The sequence below is a fragment of the Acinonyx jubatus genome, chromosome A2, assembly GCF_027475565.1.
Source record: "Acinonyx jubatus isolate Ajub_Pintada_27869175 chromosome A2, VMU_Ajub_asm_v1.0, whole genome shotgun sequence".
Taxonomy (NCBI): Eukaryota; Metazoa; Chordata; class Mammalia; order Carnivora; family Felidae; genus Acinonyx; species Acinonyx jubatus.
In genome coordinates, this window is record NC_069383.1 from 60,788,035 (window position 1) to 60,808,335 (window position 20,301).

The window sequence follows — 20,301 nt, forward strand, 5'->3', positions numbered from 1 at the left end:
AGGGAGGTTAACAGCAAATATTAAATAACACAACCGGGATTAGGATGTCTGAACTATAAGGTTATATAGATACAAATACATTTAAGAGAAAATATCATAGTAAGCAATAATTGTAGTTTCAGGCCATGTTGACTATCTGCAGTAGACTCATTAAAACAAGACTTGTTGAGCATCTGCTCCCGGGAAGACCTGGTAAAGGACACTTGCAGTGAGAACAATGCAAATAACTATAATGCAATGTAGTGGTTCTAAGGTGCCGCTAGTTTGGAGAGCTGTGTGCTGTGGCACTGTATAGAAGCCATTTATTTTGGGAGGGTGGCTTCTGGAAAGAAGCGCTATCAAATATAAAACCTGCATAGGGAGCAGAAGCAAGGCAACCAAAAGAAAAGGGTACTCTGGGTATATAGAATAAGGCAATATAGTGCACAAAATGAGAAAGAGAAGGACCTTCTTCTACTTAAACTGAAAGTTGTTTCATATCGGTAGAGAGCAAAGTGTGAAGATAAAGGAGGATTGTAAAGGGTCAAGTCTAAAATTGCATCCAGGATTTTTACTTCAGCAACTGGGTCAAGGCTGTTGCCTGTTAAAGCAGGCATTAATTTCATTCTGAATTCAATGATATAGTTTTGAGGGGATAAGCAGTGGAGATATTCATTTGTTCTTGGACTATACTGAGAATTGGCACCCTAGGAGAGGAATGTGAGTTGCAAATTAAAGCTAAAGGTAAAATATTTTTATGAGCTTAACGATTACAGTTAATTCTTTATCTTGTATTAGACTTTGCTTTAAAATGCATTGTTTAGCTTTAGAGTGATGTATCCACATGCACACACTCAGACACACATAAATACAGCTTTTGTTATTTGGTTATTTTTTTTTTCTCAAGATAATTTTTGTTTCATTAGGTTATGAAGGTGAGAATCTGATGAAAATCCTAAAAGACATTGAAAACAGCACAGAAATCATGTTGGACAGGTGGAAGTTTGAAGTCATACCTAATGACAAAGATGAGAAGGGAGACCCAGTGCCTTACAGTATCATCAATAATTACTTTTCCATTGGCGTGGTAAGATTTTGCGTTAAATGTTCTTTTTTACCAGTCTGGAATAATCACTGTGTATAAACTCTTACACTGTGAAGATTTACTGATTATAAATAGTTTATTTTACCTCTGTGTCAGCAAAACACCTCTTTTAATGGGCTATAATAAAACTTACGAATTTATTCAAAGTCAAAGAATCAGCAATAGATAAATTTTTCATGTGTTAAACAAAGGAAAGAAACTTTTTTTTTCCCCAGTTGATTTGACTATTTGGGTTACTAAAATAAAGGGTAGAATGGTTTGTAAGATAGTTATGTTTTTGAATATAGACTGAAACTCCACAGTTAAAATGTGAAGATGATGCATCAAATTTTATCTTACTTTGAGATATGTATCAAAATATTATAACCTATTAGGTTTTTACGCTTAGGTCTGAAGTCTAAGAAAAATGCTACTATCATTCTCAAGTGGTTAAAATGTCAAAAGGCTAACTTTTTACTTAATTTCTTGAAAAATCTTAGATGGAAAGTAAAATACTATTGACAATTAAAATAATTATTGTAATTCTAATCCCTAAGGAATATTTTTAATAGTGATTTTATACATACATATATGTTACTTGGTAATTATTAATTCTTAAGATATATTATGTACATTACATTTCATTTAACATACACTGTTTAATATTAATCTCATGTCATGCTACATACTGTCTCATGTGCCTGCACACACACACACTCACACACACTCACACACACACACACACACAAGCACCCACACACACTGCTCTCGTAGATTACAGAAGTCGTTGATTGAATCTGTGAATTTAGGAAGTTAAGCTACCTGAGCAAGGTTCCTTTAGCAATATTTTTTCTGAGTGTCCATTTATTTATCTGTACTCTCATTGTTACAAATAATGTCGTTATACATTTAAAGAGCCTCAAACAATGGTACATAATGAAAGGTAAATATACAATCATTAATAATACTATTACGCTATTATTATTTGCAACAAAAGTGTAATGCATTTGATCCAAAAAGTCCTACTTATATTTGATATGAAGTATGCATAATAATGTTTTTAACAGTTTTATGGGCATGTAACTTACACACAACCTAATTCACTCATTTTAAGTGAACTATGACTTTACTAAATCCATCCAATTTTACAAGATTTTCATTACCTAAACAAGAAGCTTCATGCCCATTTGTAGTCAATTCTGGCTTCTTCACCTAACTCTAAACAACTAATTTTTTTGTATAAAGATATTTCACGTAAAAGAAATCGTACAATATGTAGTCCTTTGCATCTGGCTTGTTTCACTTCACATAATATCTTTGAAGTTCACCCATATGAACTGCATGAATACTGTATTCCATTTTATTGCTGAGTAGTATCCCATTGTGTGGGCATGCCACATATTGTTTACTCATTCACCAGTTGAGAGGCATTTAGATTGTTTTGATTCTTTGGATGTTATGAATAATGCCATTCTCTTGAGTTCCTTAAGTGTATTTTTTGTTTGTTTTGGTTAATGTAGTTTTTAACTCCAGAATTTCCATTTGTTTCTCCTTTTATAATTTCTCCATTTTTAATTGGTATTTTTTATTTGAAGAGTCATTGTTGTTATGCTTTCCTTTATTCTTTAAATATAGTTTACTTTAGTTCCTTTGACATGTTTAAAATAGCTGTTGTGAAGTCATTTTCTGCTAAGTTCAACATCTGGTGCTCATCAGAGAATTTAATAACATCTTGACCACATCCAAGACTATTTTTCCCAAAACATGTGCCACAGTTTGCTCTTCCTCTGCATGTCTTCTAGTTTTTTGCTGGTAACTGGATATTATATACAATTTATTGTAATAAGTTTGGATTTGGATCTGCTCACAGTGGTTATAGTTGTTCCTGTGTTTGTTTAGTGACTTGCCCACACTTACCATGTGGAGCATTTCTCTCCTGTGGTGTATGGCTGCTGATGACTCAGTTTTGTTTTGTTTTCTCTTTTTAATTCTTGTGTTTATTTTAATCCTGGCTTCCTGGAGATCACCTCTGTGTCAGCATGATTGATCAGAGTTTGTGCTCAGTATGTTTGTGGCAATAAATCTTCACCCCTTTGCCGTTGGATCTGTGTGTTCGCTGGGGAACACGCATACACTTCAGGCAATTTTTAATCCTACTTCAGCTTTTAATATCTGCCATCCCTACTTCTGTCTCTTTTGCCCATGCATAAAAATTCTCACTAGTCAAGGATGTATAGTCAACTAGGGCTCTTTTTGGTCTTTCCTGAACATGTTTGCAGCCTTGCACGTGCATACAGCCTTTCAGACAGCCAATCAAGGCCCATTATGGCTATCTCATTCCTCAGGTCTCCTGTTGAATTTCCTGTTAGCTGGCTCCTTAGTTGTTTGCCTTAATCAGTTTTGCAAACTCAAGTCAGCTGGGACACTGGCCTTCCTTACCCACTTGCTACTGAGATTACTCTTGTTTTAGATAACTCTCTGGGTCATGGAGTTTTTCTACCTTCCACTCCAAATCCAGTCAGTTCCCCTGCCAGTAAAGTTGCTTGCTTTCATGGCTTGCTCACACTTTAGAAGTAGAACACTGATGGAGCTGGAGGATAAGGGAGTAGCCCAAAGCTGAATCATGCCGATTGCCACTGCTCTTATCTGAACTTAAGTAGTTTTTCTTGGATAAACACTTCTCAGTTTTTATATGCTTTTGGTCAGTTTCCAGTGGCCCTCAACAGCATATAATTTTTTCCCACCACAGGAGATACTTGGCAATGTTTGCACACACATTTGATTGTCATGAATGAGAGGGGATGGCTATTGGCAGCTAGTGGGTAGAGGCTAGGAATGCTGCTAAGCACTCCCAGTGCACAAAACAAGCCCCCAGACACACAAGAAAGAATTACATAGCTCAAAATGTCAGTAGTGCTGAGGCTGAGAAACCCTGGTATCAAGAAACAGACATATTAAATACAAAACTCAAGGTGTTGGGAAAGGAGAAATAGCTAAAACCCAAAGAAATGAGAAAGGAAACTAATAAAAATAAGATGGGAAATATAGCAAAGATTAACAACAACAGGAAAAAAATATATATAGAATGCTGGCACAACAAAATACTGGATAATTGAAAAGAATTAATCAGTTCTATTGCAAAATTGATTTTATAAAATTACAGTGGAGAGAATTACAAATAAACAATGTAGAATGAAAAAGACCAGAAAAACAAACAAATAAAAAAACCCATAGACACAAAATATAATATCTCAATTGAAAATATATTAGAACTAAATATGGGAGAGTAGCAAAGTTGCCAAACTGAAAACCAACTTAAATATTCAAAGTATAAGGTGTCTGCGTGGCTTAGTCGGTTGAGCATCCAACTGTTGATTTTGGCTCAGGTCATGATCCCAGGGTTGTAGGTTGTAGGCCTGTGCCAGGCCCCCTGCTGAGTGGAGCTGTTTAAGATATTCTCTCTCTCTCTCTCTCTCTCTCTCTCTCTCTCTCTCTCACTCACTGTCTCCCACTCTCTCTCTCTTTCTCTCCTCCTGCCCCTCTCCCCCACTCATGTTTGTTTTCTCTCTCTCTCTAATATATATATTCACAAATACTCCATTATATCAGCAATAATCAATGAATTTACAAAAACAGCAGTAAAAAACAGAAAACATCTAATGATTAATAAAGTATATACAAGACCTCTGTATAGAAAATGTTAAAACTCTCTACAAAGACATGAGGGATCAGAACAGAGACATTTCCTATTCTTCGATGAGATAGCTTAATATAATATGCAAATTAATTTATACATTTATCTGTAACTAATGAAGATTAGCGCTGGATTTATGACAAATTCGAAAAACCGATTTTAAACTATATATCCCAAAGTAAGTCAATTTCAATACAAAGAAAAGATGGAGAACTATTTGACCAAATTAGACATACTGCAAGTGGCCTGGAAATGATAACAGAATGGTGCTGTGAAATGAAAAGATGGATGAATCAGAGAGGTAGAGGGACATATAATGACAGCATAGACATGGCACAAAGACTCATTGGCGAAATGACAGATTGTATAGTTCAGATTGCAAATCACTTAATGTTCAAAAATTAGCTTCCTAAGGAAAGACAGTTTTGTTAGAAGTCTACCTCACATTACATAGGTAATTGCTAGATGTATTTAAGTACTACATTTGAAATGCCAAGTTTAGGCCCTAATAAAAGAATATATCAAATATATTTGTGATTTTGAAGTAGAACAGAAATAACTAAACAAAGTGGATTTTGAGTGAGGTCACTTTAGAAGGGTCTTTGTCCATTTGACTTGGAGCCTCTTTCAGTGAGTAAAACATGGGAAGGTGGGGTAGGAAGAAAGGAGAAAATCCCTCCCTGAGATATTTGCTTCTGCCCCAGCAAGCCAAAGGCTCAACACTCAGGATCGGAATCAGAGCAGAGTTCAAGCTTTGGCTGTCCCTCAGCAAGGCCACCTTCTACTTAGCAATTTGTATTCTCCTGTCTCAGTGGATCCAAAAAACAATAAAATGAAATGAATGATCTATCTCAAGCTATTCCTGAATACATAAGAAGCAGAGCAGTTGGAATATTGAAAGGATGAGGGAGGGGATTTCAACTTTTTCATATCACCAGCATGGGACACATGAAGTTGGCATACAATTTGTACTGGAAACTATCTCTTAGAACTTTATACCTCCTAGTTACAAGGAGATCTCAAAGTTTGACTGTATTATCAGTAGAGTTTTCAGGATTTCACGTATTGCCCTTCATTGGCTGGCCATAAGCGTTTTATACTTTATGTAGAACTTGCTTCAAACTTTTAGAAAAACCTGTGACGGTCAGAAATATATAAATATCATCTTCATATGCCCTGTGGAATATCCCTTGTATTAGTCAGAGTGGGTTGAGTACTGGCACAAACAACCCCAGAATAACAGTGGTCTGACAACAACTAAGGATTAGTTCTTCCCTTGGGGTGCCTGGGTGGCTCAGTTGGTTAGGTGTCCAACTTCGGCTTAGGTCAGGATCTCACGGTTTGTGGGTTTGAGCCCTGCATCGGGCTCTGTGCCGACAGCTCAGAGCCTGGAGCCTGCTTTGGATTCTGTGTCTCTCTCTCTGCTCCTCCCCCACTCATGCTCTGTCTCTCTCTGTCTCTCAAAGATAAATAAACATTAAAAAAAAAAAAAAGAATCAGTTCTGTCACCAGTAGACAGCATGGGTTAACATTTGGAGAGAGGTTCTAGTCCACTTGGTCACTCAGTGGCCCAGGCTCAAGAAAACAGAGGACTTTTGAAAGGAGGGCTTTTATGGGCCAGGCTTGGAAAATGTTTCACTCAAAACCACTGTCCCTATCTGAATCATTTGCTGCACCTAATTTTAAGGAAGCTGCAGAAGGAATTCTTTCTGTGCAGGAAGAAAAGGGAAATGGGTAAATAACCAGCCCATTTCTGCTAATTCCTTCTGCGTAATGCTTTTCAGTTTTAGCCAGAACAACTGGAAATAATCCTGAAATCATAATTAACTCTAAAAATAGATATTGTTGTACAGTGGTGGTCCTTCAATAAAAGCATAATTATATAGCACCTACTGTGTGCCAGATACTGTTTGAGGAATGGCAGTGAACAAGATAGAAGGAATCTATGTGATCACTAAGCGTACATTATAGTAAGGCGAGAGAATTGTCATGAAAAGCTGAACAATCACATTAGAGGCACAGATATAGAAATTAATGAAAAACAACTGGTATGTGTCACCTTTCACTCTTAGTTTACACTTGAAAATAACTATAGATAATCCCGATAATCGCAGGAAGAAAACTTTCCATACCACCAGATTCACATATGCCATTAATTTTGTCCTCATAGTTGATTCTTCAGCCATTTGTTTAATAAACAAAACTAAGTCCCCCTCATTTTTGGCCAGGCCTTAGTGTTCTAGGAACGAGTTAAACAGATCAAGTCATTATTAGAGCTTAGAGTTTAATGGTAGAATCATGAAAAAACAAATCCACAAGTACACATTTTTTCGGAAATTGTTATAAATTCAATGAACGAAAACTAAAGTTATCATGAGCTAGAATAAGGAACTTTAGATCTGATGGTCAGGGAAAGCCTAGAAAAGAAGATGTATTTAAGCAAAGATCTGAGGAGTACAAAAATGAACTGGTCACTAAAGAGATGGACAGAGCAGGGCAAGCAGGTGTAACTCTATGTAAAGAAATTGAGGTAAGAAAACATTTGATGTGTTCCAGTCCATGAGCCTGGAACATAGAGAAGGTGGAGACAGATGGCAAAAAAAAAAAAAAAAAAAAAAAAAAAGGCTGTTGCCATGTTGCCACTTCCATATCTTGAAGAATCTTGGAAGCCAGGTGTGGTGTTTGCCTTTCAAGAGGGGCCATGAAATGATTGAATGCTTATAATCAGGAAGTTAAGTAGTCCAATATGTGCAACAGGAGTGCTTCTGCCAGGAGTGACAGCTACATATTAACCGAAAGATAAAGTGTCATAAAAATGATACACAGAATTTTGAATATTTTAACCTAACTTATAAATACAATAGAATTGGTCAATCTTCCCTTATAGGCCCATCTAATACCGTTTGTTCGAATGTGGATCCGAGGTTCTACAAAGTCAGTCTTGTGTAAATCACATTCCGTAATAAACCATCTAATGATTTCCATTTGCAGTTTCTGTTAAGTGGAATAAAAACTCAAAAGACACTTAGGATGCAATCTGAGTATAAAACCCTTCTAGATTTTTACAATCCTTAAATCTTCTATAATGATTTTCTTTATAGGTAATTCTATAGCAAAAAAGATATAATTCTATAGCAGTTTCAGCATGGCATTTATATCAGATCTTCTTTTCGATATAAAACAAAAAAATTTTGTAATCATATTTTTATTTTATATAGTATGAAATTAAATTAGTAATTATAATAAAAACTAAAATTGGTATAAACAGTGTTGGAAACAACAAAAATGATTCTTGGTAAGTGTAAAGCTCATAATGTGGCAATACAAACGAGCAGGTTTACTAAAAAGTAGTGGCTGATCAGCGCTGGAGGTGAATTACCGGACTGCTTCAGTATCCGCAGTCGGAAGGATGTTGGCAAGCTTGCTGCTGGGAGCACGGCTGGGATGAGCATGACCCCTGTGGGTTTCTGAGCAGGCAGGACCACTCCCAGATCACTGTTAAGGGTCTTGAGCAGGCAGGACCACTCCCAGATCACTGCTAAGGGTCTTGAGCAAGCAGGACCACTCCCAGATCACTGGAACCAGATAACAGCACTGCTTTCAAATCCACAGACTGCACTTGAAGAAGCATTCAACTCCTCCAACTCCCTGCTCCCTGGCTTCAGTCAGCTCAGGGAGTCTGAAACTGTCCCAGAGCTTTTCTGTAGATGCACCTCTTCCCCACATCTTGGGACGGGGACATAGGGAGGGGGGTAAATTTTTAAGAATGGATGCTTTCTCTCGATCCTCAAAGCCTGGGTGGGTGTTGAGAGGCTCCTGTGTGTTTTCTCCAGAGCAGTGCACGGGAAAGCTGAAGTTTCCCGGCCAGCCTGCAATCCTGCAGAGTTGACCCGGCAGTCTGCACATGCTCAGAAGCAGGCGGCCAAGCTTGCCCTCCCACGCACAAGGGTGCGCTCCGGGGTGGGGCGCGCTCTGGGGCATGTTCTCGGTCAGGGATGTGGGGGTGGGGTAGTCTAGGCAGGGCAGGTGGCCGTGGGGCAGTGGGGTTTTAACAAGGTGCTGTGGGCAGGCCTGATGCAGTTCGTGGTTTGAAGGTTCCATCATCCTCTGTTGAGTTTGAAACCTTTTTGGACGTGAGTCCTCACGTCTGCTGCCTGCTCCCAACCTCTCCTTACCACTCAGCTGTGCTGATGCCCTCAGTATTCTGGGTGAGGCAAAAAAAAAAAAAAAAAAAAAAAAGTGTTCTGTCCGGCAGTGTGCAGCAAAGTTTAGGAAGATGCGCACTCAACAACACTCAGGGTCTTCCGTGAGAGAAATCTCCAGCTGAGGGTCATTGCCTTTGTCACTGAGCTCGCCACCTTGGGAAGGGGCATCGCAGGTGAAGTGAGAGTGTTCTTGCCCTCCACCTTGCATCTGTTGTCGGATCTTTTGCTCCAGTGGTGTGCCAGAGCTTCGCTGGACCCTCTGACTCCCACAAAGGTACTGTGTTCTGTGAGTGGTCACTTTTATGGCTCTTTGTGGGGGATTATAGCCGAAAACTCCTATTCTGCCATCTTGGTGATGTTCCTCTCCAAGAATATATATAATATATAATATATATATAATTATATATATTATATATTATATATATTATACATATAATATATAATATATATAATTATATATATTATATATTATATATATTATACATATGTATATATATGTATATATACATTAACAGAAATTAAATATGCAGCATAATTAGTTTAAGGCTATAACTACAGCTATGGAAAATATTTAATTACAAAAGTATGTGGTTTGCATGTTTATGTCATTAAACTTTATCATATGGAAGAAACGGAATATTTTGCATTCTAAAATAAGTAGCTGAAATTTGCTTAAGAGGAGGGAGTAGTAAATCTAAGCCAGTAGTTCTCAAATTTAAGTATATATTAGAATCACCTGAAGGGCATGTTGAACTCCAGTTTGATGATCCTTATATCCTTTCTATTTCATTAGGTCTGAGATGGGGCACCCAAATTTATGGTTCTAACAAGTTCCCAGGTGATTCCAGTATGGCTTTTCTAGGATCATGCTTTGAGAACCACTGCTCTAAGCATATAACAAAGATGAAAAAAATAGCATGTAGTGAGAAAACTAGTTTGGTAGTTCTGGTGTCATGTAAGATGGTCTTTCACAGCACAAATAATTCTTATATATTAGAAGTTATTTCAGAATATAGATTAAAATGGAATGTTTTCCCATTCATTTTGCATAGCTTGCAAATGTCAATATCATTACCTCATGAACGACCCCAAAAAGAAAATACACATAGGAATATAAATGCTACAGTTTCAAACAATATAATTAGCAAATAAATTTAAGTATTATATTTAAGGACTAAAATCTGTTGACCAAGTAAAGTTTTAAGAAAGCCATAGTGGTAAATATTAGTGTAATGATTAAAAAAAAACCAAAACAGGTTTGGGCACCTGGGTGTCTCAGTCCCTTAAGGCTCTGACTTTGGCTCAGGCCATTACCTGAGCCCCACGTGGGGCTCTCTGCTGTCCATGCAGAACCCATTTCAGATCTTCTGTCTCTCTCTCTGTCTCTCTCTCTCTCTCTCTCTCTGTCCCTTCCCTGCTCAAGCTCTCTCTAGTTCAAAAATAAACAAACATTAAAAAGAAAAAAAAAAGGTTTGCCATTTTTCAAAATTAAAAACTATTGAAAATATGTAAAACCTTTTCTACAAATGCATAGTTAATATCATATTAATAATGGCATATTAAAAGCATTCAAAATATTAGGAAGAATACAGGGATTTTTCTATCACTACTTAATACTTTTAGAAAAGTAAGGTAATATAATGGTAACAAATTTAAGTAAGTCATAAATACTGAAAATTTCAGTAAGAGACAACATTATTATTTGAAAGTTATATCATGACATATGTAGTAAATTTTGCACAAGCTAAACAGTAAATGAATATAAGGTGCCAAATACTAGATAAATGTATAAAAAATGACCATCTAGCTTTCCTCTATGAAATTACCAGTTAATATATTAATATATATAATTTAATTAACAGTATCAGAAAACGATAAAATACCAAAGTTTACATTTAATACGAAAGATACCCAGGGGCGCCTGGGTGGCTCAGTCGGTTAAGCATCCGACTTCAGCTCAGGTCATGATCTCAAAGTTTGGAGTTCCAGCCCCGCGTCGGGCTCTGTGCTGACAGCTCAGAGTGTGGAGACCACTCGGTTTCTGTGTCTCCCTCTTTCTCTGCCCCTCCCCTTTTTAAGTTCTCTCTTTCTCTCAAAAATAAATAAATATTTTTAAAAAATTTTAAATATGAGAAAGATATCCAGTCTATATGGAGAAAACTAATTTTATACAAAGTTATAAAATAGGACCTGAATAATAAGTCATTTCATGTTCCTACATGGGGCTATTTAATATTATTAAGAAATCAAGTGTCCTCAAATTATTTTATACCTTTAGTCTATTGCTACTGAGAATTCTTATAAGATCTAGTAGTTATTTTGATAAATGCTAATTTATAATTGGAAATATTCTCTTTTATAATTTTTAAAAATAATGTCCTATAATGGTCAATTTCCTTGCTATGTAGAAAATACTACTGAGTTACTGTAGCTAAAATATGGTAGCACAAAACAGATGAATAGAATGGAATATAAAATTAGACCAAAATAATTACATTACTCCATTGCAGGGGATTTAATATTTGTTTAGTGTTGAATTTTCAGATAATTGGGTAAGATTGAAATGCATAGTAAATTAGGTTACAGAATTGGTTACTAATTTGAATGAAAATAAATTTATATTCCCATTCAGATCCTTGTGAAATATACATCAAATAGATTTAAAATGCAAATTGATGTAATACATTAAAAATATATTAGAAGAAAATATGCAAGTATATTGCTTAGGATAGGAGAAACCTGTCTGAGGCAAACAGGAAACTTAGAGTCCGTCAAGTAAAAGGAAATTACAATTACTTTTCATAACCTTTTATTAAAAAAAATGTTAAGGGGCGCCTGGGTGGCTCAGTTGGTTAAGCATCCGACTTCGGTTCATGTCATGATCTCACGGTTCGTGGGTTTGAGCCTCATGTTGGTCTCTGTGCTAACAGCATGTTCAGAGCCTGGAGCCTGCTTCAGATTCTGTGTCTCCTTCTCTCTCTACCCTTCCCCTGCTCGTGCTGTCTCTCTTGGTCTCTCAAAAATAGGTAAATGTTAAAATAATTTTTTTTTAATGTTAAAGTTCATTAACAGTTAAAAGTCAAAAATAATTACAGCACAAGTAGTAAATGTGGGGTTAATAAACAAAAATAGTAATTCTTAATAAAAATAAGCATCTAATAGGAAAATGGACTAAGACTATAAGAATTATAATCAATAACCAGATGAAAAGATTCCAAATACTGTTAGTTTACAAGGAAATGCAGCATGATGCAGTAGATATCATATTTTGTCTTTCAGACTATTCAAATTCACCAAGATTGATAATATCTGTCTAAGGTCAGTAAGTATGCACAAAAATAAGGACATTTGTAATTGTGTGATCTTTAAATTTAAATAGTCTTTTGGAGAATAATTTGATTTCATTTGTTAAAATTTAAAATGTGAATAACTTTTGGGGTGTCTGGGTGGCTCAGTTAAGCTCAGATCATGATCTCACGGTTTCATGAGTTCAAGCTCCACATCTGGCTCTGCACTGGCAGCCAGAAGCTGGCTTGAGATTCTCTCTCTCCCTCTGTCTCCACACCTCGCCACTCTCACTGTCTCTGTCTCTCTCAAAATAAACACTCTTAAAAAAAATTTAAATGTGAATAACTTTTGAGCCATCAATCCCATTTCTTAGAATCCATTTTACAGAAATAAATAATAGAGAAGCCTAAGCTGCATTGGTTATGTTTAATGACATAAAATTGTAAACAGTCTACAAGTCTATCAGTTTTTAAGTGATACACAACAGGAAAAGAGGTCCCAAAATTATAATGTTCAATCGCAAAAGCAAATTGCCCATAAATAAGCACTGTTTCTTCTATTATTTTGTGAATGGGGATAATATAGAAACTTTCTTAAGAAGCTCTTAAAACAATATGTAGCACTGGTGCTTAATAAATATTGGGAATGATGATGGTGATAAAATATGAATGGTTTTATATAGCTCTAGGTCTAAGAACTTATGAAAGAGTATATATATGTTCACAATATTAACCTCTGGAGTGTGGAGGTATGGAAAGGGAAATGAAACTTTATCTTCTTAATATAATTAAAAAATATTGTGGAACAATGGGTAATCTTTAAAATTTCACAGGATTATTCAAATATATTTAAATGTTTTTAAACATACCACCATGATACTTAAATTCACATTCAAATATTCACTTTTAACCTGCTTCATAGCCCTGCCTTTTAAAGAATTTAATAGTGTTGGAGATTTGATGTGGTTTGATTTGGTTAGATCACATTTTAAGTAGTTAGACTTTACTAAACTTTAGTTGCTGTTCTGTTGATCTCTTTTACTTTTGTACATTCTCATGTCTTTTCCTTTCATTAATTTGTGCAGTAATTTAATTTTGTTTATGTGAGCAGCTATTATGTTCTGGACACAATTCTAAACATTGGATGATACAATGGAAATCAGTATAGGAGACTAGGACAGGCAAAACTTTAGTTCTCATTTAGTTGCCGTTTTCATAGGGAGTGAGACAAAAGTGTGTGAATTTTCAGTTTTTTGATTCACTGCTGAATGGGAAATACTTTTCCTTTTGGACTACATTATTTCGTGCACTTTGCAGAATGAAGTCATCTGTATGGAGTTCCCTGTACCAGACCATGACAAATTCTTTTATTTCATATGTTGTTCTTTGCTTCTTTTTTTTTTTATTGAGGTATAATTGACCTATGGCTTTATATTAGTTTCACATGTACAACTAAGTGATTCATATTTGTGTACATTGGGAAATGATCACCACAATAAGTCTGGTTAACAACTGTACCATAAATAGATTATATTTTTCTTTTTCTTGTGAGGTGGACTTTTAAAATCTACTTTCTTAGCAACATTTATTTAAAAAAATTTTTTTTAATGTTTATTTATTTTTGAGACAGAGAGAGACAGAGCATGAATGGGGGAGGGGCAGAGAGAGAGGGAGACACAGAATCGGAAGCAGGCTCCAGGCTCTGAGCCATCAGCCCAGAGCCCACGCGGGGCTCGAACTCATGGACCGTGAGACCGTGACCTGAGCTGAAGTCGGACGCCCAACCGACTGAGCCACCCAGGCGCCCCTCTTAGCAACATTTAAATGTACAATACATTATTATTAATTGGTAGTCACCATGCTGTACACTATATCACCACTACTATTTTATGGCTGGAAGTTTATATTTTTTGACCCCCTTCACCCATTTGTCTCCCCCAACAACCACCAATCTATTCTGTTTATGAGCTTGTTTTTTGTTTGTTTGTTTGTTTGTTTGTTTTGGGTTTTTTGTTTTGTTTTTTTTAGTTTCCAGATAAAAGTGAGATCATGTGGTATTTGTTTTTCTCTTTTCGACTTATTTCACATAACATAATGCCATCACAGTCCATCTATATTGTTGCAAATGGCAAGATTCCAGTCTTTTTTTGTTGCCGAATAGTATGTTATATATGCGCTACAAGTTCTTTATCCATTCGTCCACTGATGCTCTCTTAGGTTGTTTCCATATCTTGGCTATTGTAAATAATGCTGCAGTGAATATGGGGGTGCTATATATGTCTTTTTGAATTAGCATTTTGTTTTCCCTTTGCTTCTTACAGTTCTACTTTCTCTTTGGCTGTCTCCCCTTTGAGGATTAGGCCTTATACATCCCAAGGACCTCAAGGCCCTTAGATTTAGCCTTAAGACAATGGCTCATTAATTTTATTTTCCAGCTTTCTGATTTTGTTGATAGCTATGATTTTCTCAGTTCATTACAACACTGACCCTGACTTCTCATGCTTTTGTCCTTTTGGCTTTGGGCTGGAGTGTGAATTTATACATAAAATGCGGATGGGAAACTCACACATCTGGGGACAATAGAATCCATACTCCATGACTGCTCCCTGTTCAAAAATATTCACTTTTCCCAACAGCACAGAAAGCAAGAGAGATTATATATTCAATATGCAAGGGGTGTAGTTCAAATTAATGGCAGATGCCCCCCTACCTCTCTCTCACACACACACACACACACACACACACACACACACCCCACACACAGTTTTAAGTCCCTTTGTGCATTAATTTTTTGCTGCCTTGTGATGTTATTGTTCACCCAAGCAACACGAAGTTTTAAAGTAAGGAGGGTATTACATGCAGCATCAAGGAGAGTAGTGTTAGTACTCAAAAGTATTCCTAATGAAAGATCCAGTTCAACAGATCAGCAAAATATTCCTTTGATGAGCCTATTACTAGGATTTGTAAACCGTTTTGTTTAATAAACATATCTTAACCTTTGACGGTGTATGCTTTACTTATGTTAATATAAAAAAATCTAAAATGCTGAGTTATCATTTAATGCCCTAGTGCTGCTTAGTATTTTAGTCTCAAAGGAGTTTATTCATTAGTTCATTCCACAAATACTGACAAACTGCCTGCTCTAACTCTTGGGGTAAGCATTATAGTGGATACAAAGATGAATATTGTGCCAGAAAAGAGGTGTTAATTCCAGTGTATTGGAGGCAGAATATTAGACATATGTATCTTTGCTTGAATGTGTCTAGAAGAAATAAAAAAATTAATTCAGAGAATTAATTTTTCTCTTTAAACAGTTAGCATATCTATCTTGTTATTGTAAAATTAAGTTATAATATTAAGTTACTGTAAGCAGTATAATAATTTATTGTAAAAATTTATTTAGCCCTACAGAAATATAAAGGAATTTTAGGGCATATGTGAGCATCAGTGTATCATAAACCAAAACACAAATGTCTGAATTATTTTTCAATTTAATTTGTGCAGAAAAAAATTGAAGACTCATTTTGAGGCAGATTGCAGTAGCAATAATAGTATGACTTAGTGTTTCAACCATAATAAATGTTAAAATAATGAAAGATTTAAGTAAATCCATTTCTTACTAAGTGTAACAGTGATCATTTTTGCAACTGAGAATATGCGTAATTATGCATAATTAAAACCTATGAATTATCTTCCTCACCCCCTAGGTCTCTGAGGTTGAATCTGAAAAGTCCATGGATTATATCCATGGAAATGCTTCCACCAACATAAATTATATTTGGCTTGCTGACATAGATAGATATTCTGCCACAGAATAGTGCTCATGTAAGACCATCTTAGCCCAATTCTGTTTTCCCTCCATGGAGTATTGATTTTGTAGCAGCTGTTAATCATCCCAGTAAGTTCCAATTTGGACACTCTTCAACACAGAAGTCAGCACTGTGAGCAGAAACAAGCAAGGCAATAAGAATTTCAAAGGCTTCTGGAAGGGTCCTCCAGTTTTTGTAGAACACATCCAGAAACAAATTAGTATCGCACACTGTGTAAGAAGCGAAAGCCAATATGAAAATGAAAACCTTATCCATGTTAGTACGTCTGAAATTGGAAATGGGTCTATACTTGCTGTGGAATTACTCTCCGAGTCTCGAAGAAATCTGACAAAGACAAGTGGACTTTTAGTGCACCATATATATCACCACCCAAATGTTCTATCAAATAGATATTTGCATGGTTATGATTTAATATCCTTCAGCCTCACTCAGTCACTAAGAGCCTCTTATTCCGCCAGTGTAGGAAAAATATGACTGCTTAATTCTCATAACCATAAATTTCAAGTTAGTGGAATAGTAACCAGTCAGAATTCCTTTAGCCATAAGCCATTTCTTACATTATATATTTTCCTATGCCTTTACTGAAAATACAAAGGAAATATCCTGTATAGGAATGTAGAGTTCTTTGGTCTTGATATCAATAAAATTGGGTCTGAACATGATCAAAATCTGTTTTTATAAGTTTTATTTTCTTTTATTTGACCACTTCATCTACCTCTTTATTACAAGCATTATATAATTTTAAAGCATTTAAAGCATTTAAAGCATTATAAAATTTTAAAAACAAACTTTTAATTTGTTTTGGCCAATTCTATTGGTCTAAAGATAATCCCATTGTCATGCAGGCAACAATAATTGTTATGTGATTCCTTAATGAGGAACATGGATTCTATTTTTGAGAAATTGACAAGGTAATCAAATGAAGACTATCATTCTCATTATAGAAAGACATTGTTTTGAAATGCATTTTTTTCCCATTTTATGACAAGAAATTTAGAATGACATTAATGGTATACTGGTGTAGAATGTTCTTCCTGTAAAGTCAACTTCATAGTTTTCTTGGAAGATGCTGCCTCCAAGGACATTTGTTTCTGAAGTAGGTTATTTATCCCAAGAAAGATATACGTTATTTGACTGAACGGTCAACCACAAAAAGATCAATAATCTCAAGTACTTGATAGTTTTATCTTAAAACACTTTATTTTACATACAAAATTTGAATGCAAGTTTAATTCCAACCATTTTCTTACAATTACATAGTGTTTTCTCTTTTATTGGCCAAGCCACATTAAACTCTTTAGTAAATTATTTTTGGAAAAATGAGTAACTTAGAGTACCTGGGTGGCTCAGTCACTTTAGCCTTCACCTCTTGATTTCCGCTCAGATCATGATCTCAGAGTCATGGGATCCAGCTCCACTTTGGGCTGTGTGCTCAGCAGGGAGCCTGGTCAAGATTCTTTCTCTCTCTCCACCCATCTCCCCCACTTATGCACACTCTGTAAAATAAAAAAAATAATAAAAAAATAAAACAAGAGAAATGAGTAACTTATTCTATACTGAATGATAAATAAATTATTCATTAAGCATCAAACAGAAAATATTGGTATTTTTTTCCAAGCAGCTCCATCAGTTAAAAACCAATAGTGGATCCTATGATTTGATTTTACCCCATAAACTAAAAACCCTGAACTAGACTATTGAATCAGAGGCTGAAAACAAGATTGTTGTCCATATTTTATTAATAAATTTGCAAAAAAAATTTTTTTTCTTAAGCAACTGATTGCTATATTTTTCAGTTATTTTTTTCACCATGTAAATTTTTCTTAAATGCTGAGACTTCATACTTTGGAGTTATTTTTCCTGCATTTTCTTTATCACTTAAAAATTTACAGTGGGTTTTCATTATTGACAAGAATTTCAGATTTTTGAAGATGGTATAATGAATGCAATGTTTAATTTAAAATATTAAAATAAAACAAAATATTAAACAGACTTTTAAAATAAATATATAAAATACTTGGGGAAAGAAGAAAATGGAAAACCCATTAATTTTTTAAAGAGAAATCTTTATTCCTATATAATTTCTGAGTATAAAACAATTTTTTTAATGTTTATTTATTTTTGAGACAGAGAGAGACAGAGCATGAACGAGGAAGGGTCAGAGAGAGAGGGAGACACAGAATCTGAAGTAGGCTCCAGGCTCTGAGCTGTAAGCACAGAGCCTGACGCAGGGCTCGAACTCACGGACTGTGAGATCATGACCTGAGCCGAAGTCGGCCGCCCAACCAAATGAGCCACCCAGGCGCCCCTAAAACAATTATTTTTAGTTGCCACTACCTCATCACCCTTTTGCTGAACCGTGAGTGGCTCTGCTGTCTCTTTACTCTCTCACATACCACTTTGCTGAAACTTCTCTGCCTTGTCACTCTTGACCTTCAAATTTTTCCTTCCAATAGTACTGTCTTTGTCAAGATTTTGCTGCACATAACCTTGAATCATTTTCTATTTCCTCAATTTCTTTTCTTCTTTGGGCTTCCTCACCTCCATACCCTCTCGAGTCGTAAAATTCTCTGACCACCTTGCTGGATATATGTCACCTTCATGTGCTTTTCTAACTTCATCTGTCTTTTCATTGTTGATGGTCACCAGGATTATTGTTCTGTGCTGCTCTTTTCTCTTCCCATCTACCTAAGCTCTTTCATTTCTCCTTAGGGTTTCAGCCATTGTCTGTGCAGATGACAGTTTTCTCTGTGTCATCCATCTTAGATTTCCGGGAGTTACACAAATCTCCACAACGGTCAAAGAGTGCTGATGATTCTATATCTGAACATCCTCCAAATGATTTCTCTCTTTACCCCCACGGCCACCTCCCTCCCCTGCCACCCCCAAGCTCATAAGTAGCTCAGACCTCTTATTTTCACAATTTCAGTGCTTCTCATTTGGTCTTCTCTGCCTCCAGTCTTGATTGCTGACCAATCTTTGCCCAGATAGCCTTGCCTTGGCCGGCCCACTATTTCATACAGAGGAATTTATATGCTTTACCATGTCCTGGCCCTTTTTAATCTCCATTTTGGAAACTGCCTTTAGTTTCCAAAATACTTTTTCTTGATTCTCTTGCTTGCTCCTGTCATCAACTCCTGGATGAAACTGACCACTGTCACCTTCCCCTCCTCTAATTTGCCTCAAATATATCTGCCCTTTCCATCTGCAGGTTATAAGGCTAGGTGCTGTCTGTATTAGGGCAATTACCTCGGACTACTCTTCTCTAAAAAAAAAGTCTTTGCTAAGCTACCAGATTGGGTTTGCCACTCCTCTTTGGTGACTTGTGTTTCTTTTTCACATATCTTTTTTTAATATTAATCACATTTCTCATTATTTTTTTATAGTAATCTGTTTGTGGTTTTTCCCCTAGTATCTGAGCTCCTTGAGATCAGGAATGTAAGTTTTCAAGTATGCCTACTCTTTGCATATTCATTTGCATATAGCAGTTCTCAGCAGATATTAAATGATCATTTATTATGAATAAATTTCCTACTCGATTCCAAACTACAGAATGATTTCTTTGGTTCTTTCTCTTGCTCATATTAAATTAACAACATTTTCATTGTCAGAGGAAAGCAAAAATATAAAATCCCTATCATAATTCAAACATTCTTTAGGTATATAAAAGTAAGCATATTATTCTTTTGAATATTTGTAACAATTTTAGAAAATGGGAATATTAAAAAGCTACCTAATGTGCACAAATTGAATCATAATGTGCCATACATTTTCTATACATACATTTCAAAGCATAGGATTTTCTTAAAAAATGTAAAAAATAGAGGAGGCCTTTGTCTGACTTGAATGATTTTAACAGAATTATTATTTTCTTAGAGTCATTGAATTTCTGGGACATGATCTTTCCTAATGTTCCATAGCTAATTTAATCTTACCTGGTTTTAGCTGTCATGTGCTTTTAATGAGTAAACTTACAAAATGTATCACAGCTAAGGAATTTTTTTTTTTACATTAAAAAAAGCACTACACTCTTGCTAAGAGCTATAATGCTGCAAGTGACAATGATAAATGAGAGTGTATTCCTGAAGATGTAATTAATCTGCAACAGGGTCAGAACAGCTCCTTAGGTAGATGAAACTAAATCAGCTGTGTAGTCTATAATTAACTTACAACCGTATTAGTCCAAGTGTAATATTATTCATTATATATGTAAGGTATTATT

General features: G+C 35.6%; 1 protein-coding gene across 13 annotated transcripts in view; it reads left to right on the plus strand.

Moving 5' to 3' along the window:
• Positions 1–20,301, plus strand: part of DGKB (diacylglycerol kinase beta) — a 788,048-nt gene that overhangs the window by 379,880 nt on the left and 387,867 nt on the right. For all 13 annotated transcript variants that reach the window (XM_053218395.1, XM_053218393.1, XM_053218397.1 and 10 more), the window contains one exon: positions 906–1,066. In XM_053218395.1, the coding sequence (XP_053074370.1) occupies positions 906–1,066 (161 nt within the window). The remainder of the gene's footprint in view (positions 1–905; positions 1,067–20,301) is intronic.